At 34.5% G+C, this 16,408-nt stretch overlaps 2 protein-coding genes across 2 annotated transcripts; one reads left to right on the top strand and one right to left on the bottom strand.

Moving 5' to 3' along the window:
• Positions 1-638: 638 nt before the first annotated feature.
• On the top strand, positions 639-10,196 carry LOC110659264 (fumarate hydratase 1, mitochondrial). The gene is made up of 18 exons (XM_021817142.2): positions 639-1,076; positions 1,163-1,331; positions 1,490-1,607; positions 1,745-1,894; positions 6,308-6,418; positions 6,606-6,689; positions 7,376-7,474; positions 7,572-7,622; positions 7,728-7,777; positions 8,191-8,272; positions 8,363-8,457; positions 8,547-8,613; positions 8,729-8,779; positions 8,927-9,022; positions 9,185-9,283; positions 9,385-9,414; positions 9,495-9,560; positions 9,861-10,196. Exons 2-18 carry the CDS (start codon positions 1,180-1,182, stop codon positions 9,945-9,947), a joined length of 1,488 nt encoding a protein of 495 aa, XP_021672834.2. The 5' UTR covers positions 639-1,076; positions 1,163-1,179; the 3' UTR covers positions 9,948-10,196.
• A 769-nt stretch (positions 10,197-10,965) lies between these two features.
• Positions 10,966-12,246, bottom strand: LOC110659265 (protein EXORDIUM-like 2). The gene has a single exon (XM_021817143.2). It carries the CDS (start codon positions 12,138-12,140, stop codon positions 11,184-11,186), a length of 957 nt encoding a protein of 318 aa, XP_021672835.2. The 5' UTR covers positions 12,141-12,246; the 3' UTR covers positions 10,966-11,183.
• Between the last annotated feature and the right edge of the window lie 4,162 nt (positions 12,247-16,408).

Genomic DNA, 16,408 nt, shown 5'->3' with positions numbered 1-16,408 from the left:
ACTCGCAGTGGATTCATAAATGTTATTTGTTGATGGTTTCAATTGGAATATAGAACTACTATGATTCAGTTGCAAACTATCTATGTGAAATGTTATGTGCAATCAGTTATCTTGCACTTTTGCAGGTAATGCACATTGCTGCTGCAACAGAAATAAATTCAAGATTAATACCAAATTTGAGGGAAAAGCTTGATTAATCCTCTCAAGCTTGGTATTTATTTATACAGCTTTGGAGAATGCAAAATAGGAAGCTAACATAATTACAGGAGATCCTAATGACATAAATACAGCTGATTCTATTCTGTAATTATAGCCTAATTGCAGTAACTAAATAGGAAATAATTAGGGTAATGTCTCAACATTTACTTTAATACAACTAAAAACATATTCTTAGAGGTTTTTCCTGCAGTTAGCTAGCCAGTAAGCCAAGTTTCTCTTTATTTGTTTTATAAGTAACAGCAGCTATTGATGGGGTTGACAATGGAAAGCCTCCCTCATTTTGTAAGGTAGGTTCACCTTACTTGAGAAAATTACATGCGCCGACGGAAAACTTTATTCTTTGATCAAGAGAGCATTTTTAAAGGTGTGGATTGTCTAACAATACTTTGCTAGTTTTACCATCTTAAGAAATCCATGCTTTATATAAAAATATAAAATTGATCTAATTGCGCAATTTAGCTTATTGATCAAAGTAAATATAAAAACCTTAATACAGAAGATAATATTGTAGGCTGCAAACGATTTTATGATTAATCCCGCAGCAACACCGTCATTCGAGTTGAACAACCCATCCCCATTGGACACCTTTCCTCCACTCAGCATTGGCAGTCTCTATTTGACCGTAGCGCAGCCATGCTCCCAAACAGACGCTCAAAATTGAATTAAAAAAAAAAAATAGAAAAAAAAGCCCAAAGAATTCCCCATCACGGCGTCACGTGCCATTTTACTAGTGTTCGATCAGGGCCCGACTCCATTTTCATCTTCTTATCCGTCGCTGTCCGTCGCGTTGGGTAAAGCAAACTCCTCAACGTTCGCATCCTCCAAATCTTCAGCGTCTCAGCTTCGACTCCGTTTAGGTTCGATTTCTCTGTAACCAAAACCTATTTGCGTATTTATGTATTTGTACCTGAACATTTTGTTGGTGGTCTTATGATTTGTGTAGGATTTAGTTGAAAAAAAATGGCGATGGGGGTTGTGGTTCGGCGCCTTTCTCGTGGATCGACAACTTCGCAGACGGTCGTTTCATTGCGTCATGCGAGCTGGAGATTGTATTCTACGGCCTTCAGGGAAGAGCGAGACACTTTTGGACCCATTCATGTTCCCGCTGATAAGTTTGTCTTTCTCCAGAATTCTCCTTTTTAAGTTTTCAGCTTTGTCGCGCTCTACTCATTTCATGGAGCACACCATAAAAAGAAGATGCCTCTGTTTATTTATTATTATTTTTTATTTAAATTCCTCTGGCTAATTGCTTGTTTCTTGTATGCTTTAGGTTGTGGGGTGCACAAACTCAAAGATCATTGCAAAATTTTGAAATTGGCGGCGAGCGTGAGCAGATGCCTGAACCAATCATTCGTGCCTTTGGAATTCTTAAGAAGTGCGCTGCCAAGGTTTATTTATTTTCTAATCTTTGGTCACTTTTATACCTGCTTATTTCATTTAGTTTTTCTAGCTGGACTTTGACAATGATACCTTACTAATGAATATCTACTTCAGTTCTTAAGATGTTGCTTTTGTACCATTGCAGGTGAACATGGAGTATGGGCTTGATCCATCCATAGGGAAGGCTATAATGCAAGCTGCTCAAGAGGTGGCTGAAGGGAAGCTAAATGATCATTTCCCACTTGTTGTATGGCAGACTGGCAGCGGCACCCAGAGTAACATGAATGCAAATGAGGTCGGTTAGTTTTGTGTTTTCTTCAACCACACTATGCTCATCAAAGAAAGAAAATGAAACTAAGAAAATGAAACTTCAAAACGGAAAAAAATAACCACTGTTATCCAGTGAATTAATATGATCAAGATGTGAAGAGGAATGGATTTTGAGATCTTCCCAAAATCATTAATGGATATCTTGTGACACCTGCCTTTAAGGATTAGTGCATAATAATATGGCCCTTGAAAGTGCATCTCATACATGATACATTCATAAGAGTTTGTGGAGCTTGCTTCTCTGTTCTAGATATATTATAGTCGTCTAGGGATTCATATTAATTTGTGGTCATTCTTTGATTTATAAAACCTTAAAAGGTTTCGGCATTGATGACTATCTTAACATCTATTCAACTGATTCGATGCTATATCATGAAACTTATGCCATTATGTCTCTTACTCAAAAAATTTTTGCAAATTGGATGGAAATGATTCTCATTTCTTGGTTTAATGGGTCGGGTTTTTGTAAGTGCCGGATTCGATCGGACTCTTTTACTAGAACGGGTTTGGGTAGTATATAATTGGACTTTGAAAGGTCGGGTTCAAATTCTACATGTTACACGAACTAATTTATATAAATATTTAATTAAATATAAAATATATGTTGTTTATAATAATATTTATAAATTTTTATATATTTGATTTTATATAAAATAAAATTGAAATATTTCATGAAATTATTAAATTTTTAAAATATAAATTATTAATAAAAATATTTTTTATGTAGTTTATTAATTAAAATATATAAAATTAAATAGGTTTTGGTAATAATAATCAGGTTTGAGATAGGTTCATGTTTTGAGAATATTAATCGGGCTCGGGTAGGGTAATTTTTGTAAGTATTGCCATCCCTCAAGGATCCTCTTAAATGGTCTTTTGTAATGATGCTTCGTTCTGAATCTACTGGTGCAATCTTACCAATCAATAATATACTTTCTTTCCTCTCTTCTTCTATTCTATTCTCTAACTTCTTCTTTTCTCTATTCTATTTTCTCTTTTGTTAATACCGGTGGTTAGGGTTCCAAACCTAACAATATCCTAGGTGCATAAAATGAAATTTTTTATTTGTTTATTGTTTGTTTTTTAGAGTTAAAATTGAACCAAAGGCCTTCCCCTGTTATTTCCTTAATCCTGTCACTAACGTAGTACCACGTGGTATTCAATTAAACCATGATTCCTGGATGATGATCAAATGCATCAATACATCATATAAGAACTTGCACATGCAAACTACCTGTTGACCTGTCTAGGCCGCCAAACACATGCTCAAACTGATAATTTAAGAAGTTTCCCGTCTTTGATGCTATGATGCTTACTAACAGTGCTTCTCTATAGATTCATAATCAAACCATGTGAAATATAAAATTCAATTTGAACAACACCACAGAACTGTATACTCAACTCAACTTAACTCAACTAAGCCTTTATCCCAAAAATTTGGGGTCGGCTATATGGATTCTTTTTTTCCACTCTAAATGATTTTAGGTTAAATCCTTGGAAATGTATAATGCTTCTAGGTCATGTTGTATTACTCTCCTCCAAGTCAGTTTAGGTCTACCCCTTCTTTTCTTTCTATCCTCTAACCTAATGTGCTCTACTTGTCTAATTGGAACCTCTGTATGTCTACGCTTCACATAACTAAACCACCTCAATCTCTCTTCTCTCAATTTATCCTCAACTGGCACCACTTCTACCTTTTCTCTAATACTCTTATTACGGACTTTATCTAGTCTAGTATGGCCACTTATACACCTTAACATTCTCATCTCCGCAACTCTTATCTTAGACACATACGACTCCTTCAGTGCCCAACAGTCACTACCATATAACATGGCCGGTCGTATGGTTGTACGGTAAAATTTTCCTTTCAACTTATTGGGAATATTGCGATCACATAAAACTCCCGGCACGTCTCCTCTTCAACCATCCGGCTTTAATCCTATGACTGACATCCTCCTCACATTTCCCATCTACTTAAAGGACTGAGTCAAGATATTTAAAGTGATTATTTTGGGACAGTACCGCTCCATCCAAACTAACTCCTTTCCTATCACCAGTTCGGCCTTCACTGAACTTGCAATGCATGTATTCTGTTTTCGTTCTACTTAACTTAAAGCTCGTTGACTCTAGAGTACTTCTCTAAAGCTCTAGCTTTCTATTGACTTTTTCTCGCGTCTCATCTATCAGAATTATATCATCTGCAAACATCATGCACCAAGGGATACTCTCTTGTATATGTTTCGTCAATTCATCTAAAACTAATGTAAAAAAGTAAGGACTTGTAGCTAAATCTTGGTGTAATCCAACTGAGATAGGAAAATCTCTTATGTCCCCTCCCACTGTGCGCATAATAGTAGTTGCTCCTTCATACATATCTTTCAACACTTGTATGTACCTAATAGATACCCACTTTTGTTCTAATACTCTCCATAAGACATCTCTTGGAACACTATCATAAGTCTTATCCAAATCGATAAAAATCATGTGCAGATATTTCTTCACATTTCTATATTTCTCCATCAAGCTTCTAATGAGAAAGATCGTTTCCATAGTTAAACGACCGAGCATGAAGCCAAATTGATTGGGAGAGATAGAAGTATCATGACGTAGTCGATGTTTCACAACTCTCTCCTATAACTTCATAGTATGGCTCATGAGTTTAATTCCTCTATAGTTTGAGTAACTCTGTATGTCTCCATTTTTTAAAAAAATAGGTACTAAAATGCTCCTCCTTCATTCATCAATCATTTTCTTTGAGTTTAGAATCTTATTAAACAATTTAGTTAACCATGCCACTCTCATATCTCTCAAACACTTCCACACTTCCACACTTCAATTGGTTTTCCATCGGGTCCACAGGCTTTACTCACTTTCATTCTCTTAAGTGCTTTCTTTACTTCTAAAGATCTAATCCTTCTAATATAATTCATATTTTTTTCTATTGCTCTGTAGTCTATATTCACGCTATTACTATTTTGACTATTATTAAAGAGATCATCAAAATAATTTCTCCATCTTTGTTTAATGTCCTCATCTTTTATCAATATTTTTCCTTCTTTATCTTTAATATCCTTAATTCACCTAACTTGTTGAGATCTTGATATTTCTTTTCTTTCCTCCTTGCTAATCTATAAATATCTTTCTCCCCTTCTTTAGTTCCAAGTTTCTCATATAACTTTTCAAAGACCTGCGCTCTTGCTTAACTAACTATATTTTTTGCCTCTTGCTTTGCTATCTTGTACTGTTCATATGCCTTATTATTATCACACTTAGGTAATTTCTTATACCACTCTCTTTCTCTTTACTGCCTTTTGTACTTCCTCATTCCACCACCATTTCTCTTTTGAGGGTGGTCCATGTCCTCTAGACTCTCCAAGTGCTTTTCCAGCTACTTCTCTAATCTTTGATGCCATCTGTATCCACATACCATTAGCCTCCATATCCAGCTTCCATGCTTCGGACTCGAGAAGCTCATTTTTGAACTTTACTTGCTTTACTCTTTTGAACTCCCACTATTTTGTTTGAGCTACACTATTTCTTCTGACCTTAATTAAATTGTTCCTAAACTTAACATCCAAGACCATTAATCGATGTTGATTTGTTAAAGCCTCTCCCGGAATGACCTTGCAATCCTTGTATAGAACTATATTTGTCTTCCTGGTTAAGAGGAAGTCAATTTGGCTTCTGTGTTGCTCACTTTTGAAAGTCACTAAATGTTACTCTCTTTTTATAAAGTAGGTATTTACTAGTATTAGGTCGAATGCCATAGCAAAATCCATGATGCTTTTTCCTTCCTCATTTCGGCTGCCAAAACCAAAACCTCTATGAATATTCTCATAACCTTGCCTATCACTTCCTACATGTTCATTCAAATCTCCACCAATGAAAACATTTCTCTTCATTCAGTATGCTTTGCATTAGATTATCCATATCTTCCCAGAACATTTGCGTACTCTCACTATCTAGTCCTATTTGTGGGACATAAGTACTAACTACATTTATTGTTTCTCCTTCTAGTACTAGCTTTACTAGTATAATTCTATCTCCTACTCTTTTCACAGCTATTACAATATCTTTCAATGTACTGTCTATGATTATGCCTACTCCGTTCTTGTTTCTCTCCTTTCCGGTAAACCACAGTTTGTATCATGAATTACCCACTTCCTTGCTTTTCTCTCCTACCCATTTAGTCTCCTGAATGCAAGCAATATTCACCCTTCTCCTTTCCAAAGTATCCACAAGCTCCATTAATTTTCCTATAAGTATAAAACATTTGCATTTTGCTTGGAATTAGACTTCCTCTGATAATCAAATATTTTTTTTTTTTAATGTCAATATGATATTTTATATTGAGTTGCTATCTATCATGGACTTCCAGGTTATTGCCAATAGAGCTGCTGAGATTCTTGGACATAAGCGTGGGGAAAAGTTTGTACATCCAAATGACCATGTGAACAGATCACAGTCTTCTAATGATACCTTCCCAACTGTAAGTGTGACTTACTTTATAACTGGCAGTGGATTCATAAATCTTATTTGTTGATAGTTTCAATAGGAATATAGAACCTACTATGATTCAGTTGCAAACTATCCATGTGAAATGTTATGTGCATTTTCCTTGTTAAATTACTGGATTCTTGTAGTTTTTCTTAATCAGTTGTCTTGTGCTTTTGCAGGTAATGCACATTGCAGCTGCAACAGAAATAAATTCAAGATTAATACCAAATTTGAGAAATTTGCACACTACACTGCTTTCAAAGGTTTGATATTTTATTATTAATCTACAAAAGTGAATGGAGACAAGATAACTCAATTGAACTGCTGCTATGTGTCCTGCATATTGTAAAGGCTGTTTCATTCTTTTTTCCCCTTATAATTACATGCACCAGGATAAACCTTTCAGCTATTTTGTTAAACAGAACTTGCATTCACATGCTACAGCATCTAGGACAAACTTATTCGCTGGACAACATTAGAAATAGGAGGTCAATGAATGATAAGAGTGACATTCATTTCCAAACCATCAAGTGTATCACTTTAGTATTCTAAGCATTATTTCATTAATTCTACACTTTTCATCAATTATTGTATTTCCTTCTTTCTTTCCAGCAAGTTTTGTGTACATTGACAAGTGAACCTACAAGTCATGACAATGGGGGCGCAAGCTTGAGCTTTATCAGTCCCTTTTTTCCCCTCTCATTTGTTTACAAGAATTTTTTCTTTTACTCATGTTGCCCCCCTTGTTTGTGACATGTATGTCTTACCTAGATGTTTAGTGTTATATCTGACTTGGTTATGATGAATCATCCTTTGATTTATTCATGTTGGTAGTATCTAGTATTCTAATGTATCTCTAGTGTGGTATTTTCCTTTTGCACTTAAAGCATAAGTTATATTATTATAGCCATTATATCAGGACTCATATTTCTCCTTCTGTTCTAACCAGTCTACTGAATTCAAAGATATTGTCAAAATTGGTCGCACACACACTCAAGATGCAACACCTTTGACTCTCGGGCAAGAGTTTAGTGGCTATACCACACAAGTTAGATATCTTTACCATATCATTCTGTGATTCCCTTTTTGGTCCCTATTCTTTGATTGTTTGTTCTTACATTCAGTTGTTTGTGCCCTATTTGCAGGTGAAGTATGGAATTGATCGGATCATGTGTACTCTTCCTCGCATGTATCAGGTTTGCTGCACACAGATAGTAGATAAATTTTTATTTTTCCATCCACTTTTGTCCTTTTCTGTTATCTTTGAGAGTTTTGACGGACTGAATGCAATACTTATGCAGCTTGCACAAGGTGGAACTGCTGTTGGAACTGGATTGAACACAAAGAAGGGGTATGTATTGTAATGCCTTATTGGTAAAGCTTTTTTGTTTTGATGCATTTGTTTGTTTTACTTTTGGCCTCTACAGGTGACTGTTCTTGTTTTATCCCTAACGCTTGAATTATTGCACTTTTTGAGCTCTACTTTTCTCCAGTGAGTTAAAGTTTGACATAATGTCCCACTTCCTAATGGTGCAACCAGACTTGGAATCTTAAGGTTTTTGTTGTTGTGGGGGGGGGGGGGAGGCGGGCAGAGGGGGATACTTGGGATATAGATAGTCCATGGGACACACTGGTTTGAGAGGAAACACTATTTTGTTCATCTCTTCTTGGGATCTAACATGAAAATTCATTAATTGCTATTGAAAAAACAGATATTTTGCTGACAAGATTTTTAATGGTTACTGTTGTTTTACATCCATCTAGATTTGATGTCAAAATAGCTGCAGCAGTGGCTGAGGAAACAACACTACCATTTGTGACAGCCGAAAACAAGTTTGAAGCTTTGGTTAGTTTCTTACTTCTTCATGATTGTGTTTTCCTTTTTTCTTCCAAGACATTTGCCTGTTTTGATTCCATTGTTGCGGAATTCTGACAGGCTGCTCATGATTCTTTTGTTGAAAGTAGTGGAGCCCTTAACACTGTGGCTACCTCTCTAATGAAGATTGCAAATGACATACGCTTATTAGGAAGGTTTGCATAATAGCTGGATAATCCTTACTGTACCCCAACTTGTCATCATCTGGTTTAGTTTTGTGTTTTGACACTCTTTCCTTGAGCAGTGGTCCTCGATGCGGCCTTGGTGAACTCATACTTCCTGAAAATGAACCAGGCAGCAGTATTATGCCAGTAAATCTTCATCTATCTTATTTCTTTGTGGATCTGAAATTCCTTAACTCAGACAGTTGCTAATATTAAGATTTTATCATATATAGTCTTCGTGACAATTTTTTTCCTGTTTCAGGGAAAGGTTAATCCGACCCAGTGTGAGGCACTCACTATGGTCTGTGCTCAGGTAAATTTTGATGCCATCTCTTCTGTTTCATTGAAATCATTTGGTCAAGTGAACTCATCTGCAAGCAGTCTGAGAGTTTGATGTCTTAAGTTCTGTTATTAATTTATATGTTGACCTCTGAATTTTTAATGATTTGTAATTTTGCAGGTCATGGGCAATCATGTGGCTATTACAGTGGGTGGATCGAATGGCCATTTTGAGTTAAATGTGTTCAAACCTATGATTGCTAGTAATCTCATACATGTATGTTACATTTCCCAAAGATCAAATGGTTATTATCCAGTTATTTCCTGTGCTTTTCTTATTATTTTTGAGTTGAGAAGTTCCAAATATCAAACCCTTAACATCATTGTGGTACATTCACTGTTCCAAACCCTTACAAGTATTTTCACTCTTTGTTGGCAGTCTGTAAGATTGCTTGGGGATGCATCTGCTTCCTTTGAAAAGAACTGTGTGAGGGGAATTCAAGCTAATAGGGAGAGAATTTCAAAATTACTTCATGAGGTCGGTTCTTGCTAAATAAAGAGATTATTTATGCATTTGATAGATCCAAACCTAATTTGATCATGTGTTCTTGCCATGCGACCATTTGCTTTGTCTTGCAGTCGCTAATGCTTGTCACATCGTTGAATCCTGTAAGTTTTCATCCCATGTCCATCTTTTTACATTTCCTTTCTCTTTGCGTTGAATACTTACATGAATACTTCAATTCCAGAAAATTGGTTATGACAATGCTGCAGCAGTTGCCAAGCTAGCTCATAAGGAAGGAAGTACTCTAAAGGTGATAATTTCTTCTATCCTTGTGATTCTGTGACCTGATTCATGTTTGTGTTCTCTGATGTATATGTGTTGTGATGGTTACAAATCTAGTTAGATTATTTTTAAGATGCTTATATCATAGAAAAATATTCTCTGTTCAATTTTTTTTCCTCCACATTAGCTATTAAGGGCATAGAATGCATCTAAAATAATTTACTATTAGCAATGATGGAGAATATCTCCTATCTGTATTCATGTAAAGACTGAAGAGAATTGTTTTTTTAAGGTGAAATATCATATCTTACAAGATGTAGTTTTGCAGGAATCTGCATTAAAACTTCGAGTGCTTACCAGTGAAGAATTCGATAGCCTTGTGGTGCCTGAAAAAATGATTGGCCCTTCTGACTGAGAACTTACTTTCGTGAGACTTTCAGCATCACGTCCAGGGTATTTATTTTGGTTTTTGCAACATATTGTATCACTTGATAGGGAATAATGACAAGTGGTGATTCGACTTTGATACAACTAAAAACATATTCTTTGAGGCTTTTCCTCGAGGCAGCTAGATAGCTAGCAAGCCAAGTTTCTCTTTATTTGTCAGATAAGTAACAGCAGCTATTGATGGCGTTAATAATGGAAAGCCTCCCTCATTTTGTAAGGTAGGTTCACCTTACTCGAGAAAATTATATGCGGCAACGAAAAACGTTATTCCTTCATCAAGAGAGCATTTTTAAAGGTGTGGATTGTCTAATAATATTTTGCTAGTGTATCATTTCTTTTCTGTTCAAGTCTATATCCTGTCAACTTCTCTCCATGATCGCATATGCATAAATTGAGCCATCATCATGATGGGAGTCGGGTGTGAGAATCGATGGATGTCATATACTCATAATCCCCAGTCTACAAATCTCAAAATAAAAATCAAATCATCTCAAAGGCAAAAAGATTAAAGGAATCCTTCATTAGCGCCAATGGCCAAACCCTTGTTGATTATAGTCGTATTTGATGGTTTTAGTCGAAATCACTTTCCAGAATAACCAAATGAGTTGTAAGCATATAATTCATTTTAAATTTGTGGCCTTGGTAGTTTATAACTCTCTTGCTCTATGATTCATTTATAAATTGTAAATTTTGATAGAATTTGGCTTCAGTGTAACCAATTTTATATAATTAAAAATGTATGATTCTAAATGAATTTATGCGCAAGTCACATATGGAATGTATTGATGTACAAATGAATTTCCTGAATGCTCTTAGTTTAAGATGGAAAATCATCTGCTCATATGGAATTTTGCAGCGCCCTTTTTGAGTATCGAAGTATGCTAGACCAAATCCCTAAACTGTTGATTAGCTAAGTTCAATGCAATGGAAGTGGAATGTGTTTTTTATTCTTTGAATAATGTCTCGTTTCAAAGAGATTTCTTGGGTATTCATAACAATCAAATTATGTATGTATTATTACCAAGACGATGCCCTTTTCTCTCTTAATCGATAATTGGTAGTTGGTACGTACACTTTATATTTGCTATATCCAAATTCTCGATATAGCAGTTTTCTGTCACACAAGCAAATTTTCAACATAGAACCATTTTCTGCATAATGCCGTATAATCTTTTACTTGCTATCTCTTCCTGTAAATTTTAAATCAAGCGGCAACAGCCTTGCAGACCGAGGTCGGCAAGTCCCAAATTGCTGGAAGGAGAAATTTCTTGCCATTGGCACCGTAAGCGTTATAGCTTGCCTTGCTAGTTTTATCAACGATCAACTTTCCAGGATATCCTGGATAAGCTCCAGCACCAAATATTCCAGGACAAGCGGAGACAGCCTCCAGTGGTGCCAAGGCATTGCCCTGGAAGTAACCATTCTTATAAGGGTTGGTAGCAGCTCCTGCAAGAACAGTTGCAATGTTTATAATAATCCCATCAGCACTAACACCATTAGGTGCCACCAGGGCAGGCCCTGGACCATAAGCTGGAACTGCATAAGGCCAGGCACAAAATCCAGGACACTGTCCCGAGTCTCCTACATGTGCATATACTACTTTAACCTTGGAGAGCTGAGCACTGTCATGAAACCCACAGGAATCCCTGCAAAATTTCTCCACGATTGTGTCCTTAGAGGTCAAAACTAGGTAAAAACCTTTAGAGTCTTCAGGAAGTCTTTTGGCTTTTATATTGTTCTTGACAACGTCAGCTATTTGGGCACGCCTGATATTCTTGCCCAAAGAATATACATCGGCAACTTGTTTAACGACTCTAAAAGCCCTAGAAACAGGCTTCTGAGCCTTGTCCTTGTAAGAACCAGTTATTTTCCACCATGTTAAGACACTGGGCTTTAGATGGGGATCAATGACCTCGGGGTTGAAAGAAGCAAAGAAATCAAGTATGGAATTTCTGTCTTTTATGGAGAAAAATCCATACCATACAAGGTAGACATTGATAACACTGGGTTCTGTCAAAAGAGGGCCTCCATGGTACGCGAGTGTGTTGGATGTTAGGGCTACAGAAGAAGATTGGGTTTGGGTTTGGTTAGAATATGATCGGGGTGCTAAGGCCAGGGCAACTATAGTAATCAGGGGGCAGAGCAGAGACCTCGCTAACATTTTGATCTTTCTTGGATATAAATGAAGGATTATTGTTATTGTGAAGGACAGAATGTTGTGTTTGAAGGCTCATGATATATAGCCTTTTTATAGGGAGCAACTATAACTGCAAGTCCCTATTTTAAGTGGATAAATCTGAGGTTTTGAATGCATGTTGTAACAGAGTTCACCTTGCCAAGTTTGACTTTCATTTCCTGTTGTGACAATCCTTTCTGAGTGGTGAATATTAGTAGATATCATGGCAATGACTTGCTAGTCAAGTTGCCAATTATTATTTAATCTATTAACCATTAGCTCTCCTTTAAATTATATATATGTTAAAAATTGGATAATTAGGTATAAAATGTCTATCTTCAATATCCCAACTTTTAATTATGCATTGGGTTCATGGCAATCCAATTATGATTCACTGGAGATTAATAAAGAAATATAGAGTCTTTGATCACTTTCGTCTATTAGTTGTTTATTGTATTACAAAATTAAGTGGGTTTGTGATTGATATAAAATTGATATATTTAAATTTTTAGATTAAGTATTCTTTGATAAATTTATTTATTTTTAAATAAGATAAAAAAAATTAATAAAAAAATTGATATAAAATATATTTTTTCCTGTTCATTTAATTTAATTTATCAATAACTAAATGAGACAAGAGTGACTAATTATTAGATATACTGTATTTTCTTTCTCATAAAAAAATGAATTCTCTTTATAATATAAAAAGTAGATTCCATATGAATGTGAAAAATATTACATTTATGCCGAATGCATTTAATAAAATATCAACAAGAGTTGCATACACATGACAATTTTCTCCTTTAATAATTGTGACCATCATGAGAGAATTCAAACTCATATCCCAAAGTGTAAAATAATAATGGTGTATTTAAAATAAATTTGATCTTATATTAAAATTAGTTTAATAATTTTTAAATTAAAAATTTATAATTAAAATTTCTATAAAATTAATTAAAAAATGTATAATTAAAATAATAAATATATGAATTTTAATATAAATATTTAATTTAATAATAAAATCAAATTTATAATAACGACACCCAAATGATAATGGATGTCATAATGAAAACATTAATTTGTGCATTAGGCTAGCATTGGCAATCACAATTGCAGCAAAAGTGGCAAATGAACCAAAAAAAAATAACAAAACAAAAGTGGTTAACTAATAAACATGAATATGGATAGAGCTGAATTCAGGCAATTTACAGTTAAATTTAGGCAATTTTAGGTTGGATGGACGACGACGACGACAACGACGACGGCGACGACAATAATAATAATCCAAACCACATGCATATGTAGCCACCAACATATCTAACTTCAGCTTGACGCTAGAAACTAGAAACGACACGTCTCTTGTGGTCACTGATTGCTTTATCCAATCTCTTATCCATGCAAATTTAAACAGTGACATCTATGATTTAACTTCTAATAATCGATTAACTCTTAAATTATTCTCACAATTATTGGCGAATAATTCAGTTGCGTTTGATGCTACCATGCATAGTACAGTATAGATAAACGTCAAATTGCAAGGGCTCCATGTAATTAATGTTCAAGATAAGCATAATTAGCACGTACGTAGCAGCAACATCCCATCTGAGAACATATATAGGGAGAGAGAGAGTTTTATTCTGTATTATTTTGTGAAAAGAATGGAACTGGAACCAGTCGCTTGCTTTTTTCTGAATAGGCAACAGTCACCACATATCAGCCTCTTTTTCTTGATGAAATTTTTTGATAGATTTAGTGTAACACATCATTCCTAAAGTATATTAATAATATTATATAATGTTTAAATAGTGATGGACAAACTCATCATTTATCTATAATCATTCTTAATCGTAAAATGATGTGAAAAAATATCATTAATTAATTAATTTATTTATAATTATGTGATAAATTAATGAGTATTTGATTTAATTTATAAAAATTAACTTATAAATATTTAATATTTATGTGCTAATTTAAACTTATAAGCATTTAAGATTTTAAATAGTTATATATTTAATTAAAGTGTATATAAATAGCTGATAAATAGTGAATAAATATATTTATTATTAATATGATTAAAAATGATATCAAATGAAATTTAGGATGAAATTTTATAATAATAATAATAATATAATAAATTACTTATTAAATTAATTTATAATCATAAAATTTATAAATATTAAAATAAAAAATTGAGACTAACCGCTTATTTTTTTAACTTATAAATTTAATTTATAAGTTTAAAAATTATTATTTATAAACTGATTTCTAAACTAAGAGAAACCCTTTAAATCTACGTAAGTATTCATGACAACAATGCTTCACCAGCCTATTCTTTGACAATCTGGATTTGCCGACAGTAGAGTTTCCCTTCATGATTTTGTATTGTCAATTTCACATCAAGAATTTATTGTTCATATTTAACTCTCAAAAATAATTTTGGCAATCTTTTTGTAAAATATGCTAAAACTCTTTTTTATTTTGTTTTATTCGACCTAAGATGGGTTTTATATTTAAGGTATATTAATAGAATAGGATTTTCTGTTGATGCTTAAAATAAAATTAGTGGCCAAACGCTTTCAAATTAAATTAAAATAACAAAATTAATAAATTTTAATTTATTTTTAAAATTCTGAAAATTTTGTGTAACACCCCTGATTTTTTATATATTATTATTGGGCTTCGTGTAGGTATCCTCAATTCGCAGAAATTCGGAATGTCCGATGAATTTCCAAAAGTCTCCGAATTGGATCGAGGTTTTGGCTACCCCACCATTGTCAGGCATCCCGAGCGCGTTCCCAAAGTCGGAATCGGCAAAGGTAAACCCGAACCTTGCTTTTTCGTAATTTTCTAGTGCTTAAATAGGATTAAAAATCCATAAAATATTCGTGGTAGCTTAGAAAATTATGATTCTTTTTGTAATAGCTTAGTAATATTGCTAAGGACCGCGGGGCAAAGTTTTAGAATTTTTAGAGCTTGTTTGGGCAGTTTTTGCAAAAATGATCAATAATAAGGACTAAATTGAAATTTTGCGTATTGTGATGGATGACTGATTTGATGGGCCCAGGAGGGGCTGTGTGATATGATTGAGCTGTGGATATATGGATTGTAAATATAGAAGTGTGTTTTGAGTCATTTTGTAGGTTGGGTAGGTCCTAGGTATAGGGGAGACTATTTTCGCACGACTTAGGGCGTATTGGTCTTTTCTTTGTTTGTATTGAGTCAAATTTATTAAATGATTGTAATAAAATTGTCGTGAGCGAGACTTTCTTCCTCCGCCAGATTGTCGTCAAGAGTAAAATATTAATTTTAATTGTAATTTCGATATTATTATATGTTCAGCATGCTCATGCATCACTTATATGCATATATTTATGTAGTTAAACTCTAGGCACGATTTATGATGCATTGATAAATGTTAAAGTGCCATGATGTTGTTGTGGTAATTTGGAGCAGAGTGATGCGTTGGCGTGCGTGTGATGTGGTGTGGACTATGGATAGGACGAGTAGTCACGGCTTGAGTTCTTCACTGGACTCGATCCTTCGAGGGTAGTCACGGCTTGAGTTCTTCGGGACCCTCGATTTGGTTTATTAGCGAAAGTCCGGCTTGAGTTCTTCGGCACCGTGTTGGATTTAAGAGAGTCGTATAGGATCACCCCATATGTTATGATTGATGCTACAGGGTGCGTGAGTGCTCCAAATTACCTTTTTGATGTTATGATGTGAAGATGATATTGATGTTGCATTTCACTCTACAGGGTGCATTAGTTTTAGATAGTTATAGAGATTATGGTTAAAATTGATATTTTACTCTCTGAGTCGAACGCTCACTCCTGTTCAATATTTTTTCAGGCTACAGGAGGATTTTATTTTGGTTAACTTGCTTTTCTCCTTCGCGGGTTGTTTATCAATATTTGTGTAATTTTATTTACTCCTAGAATTTTCGCATGTGTTAAAAGTATTTATTTGATTATGGTCTGTAATATTATTATCATGTTGGACCTGTAAACGTATAATGATATGCATGTTTGATGGATTTGATGAAGGAGCTGAGTTTCCATTTATTTTTATGAGGATATGAGTATGTGGAGGGTGAGCTGAGCTCCCCAATTGAGTATTTATTATGTTTACAGGTCGAGTGAGTCGAAAACTCCCCGTTGGAAAGTCCATTTTATGGCCGGACTCTGTCCGTTTGTGTTTCATGATATTGGGCCCAAATGGGCCTTAGAGTTGGGTTAATGAACAGTTAGGCTTAC

Source organism: Hevea brasiliensis, chromosome 2 (assembly GCF_030052815.1).
Source record: "Hevea brasiliensis isolate MT/VB/25A 57/8 chromosome 2, ASM3005281v1, whole genome shotgun sequence".
In the NCBI taxonomy this organism is placed as follows: Eukaryota; Viridiplantae; Streptophyta; class Magnoliopsida; order Malpighiales; family Euphorbiaceae; genus Hevea; species Hevea brasiliensis.
The sequence above is the reverse complement of the archived record's forward strand: the minus strand, read 5'-3'. Positions and strand labels throughout refer to the sequence as shown.

Excerpts from the sequence above, each read along its gene's own strand:
- LOC110659264 (XM_021817142.2), top strand. The coding sequence starts at position 1,180 with ATGGCGATGGGGGTTGTGGTTCGGCGCCTTTCTCGTGGATCGACAACT. Across the intron at positions 1,608-1,744 it reads TTAAGAAGTGCGCTGCCAAG|GTGAACATGGAGTATGGGCT; the intron begins GTTTATTTATTT and ends GTACCATTGCAG. Across the intron at positions 1,895-6,307 it reads GTAACATGAATGCAAATGAG|GTTATTGCCAATAGAGCTGC; the intron begins GTCGGTTAGTTT and ends ATGGACTTCCAG.
- LOC110659265 (XM_021817143.2), bottom strand. The coding sequence starts at position 12,140 with ATGTTAGCGAGGTCTCTGCTCTGCCCCCTGATTACTATAGTTGCCCTG.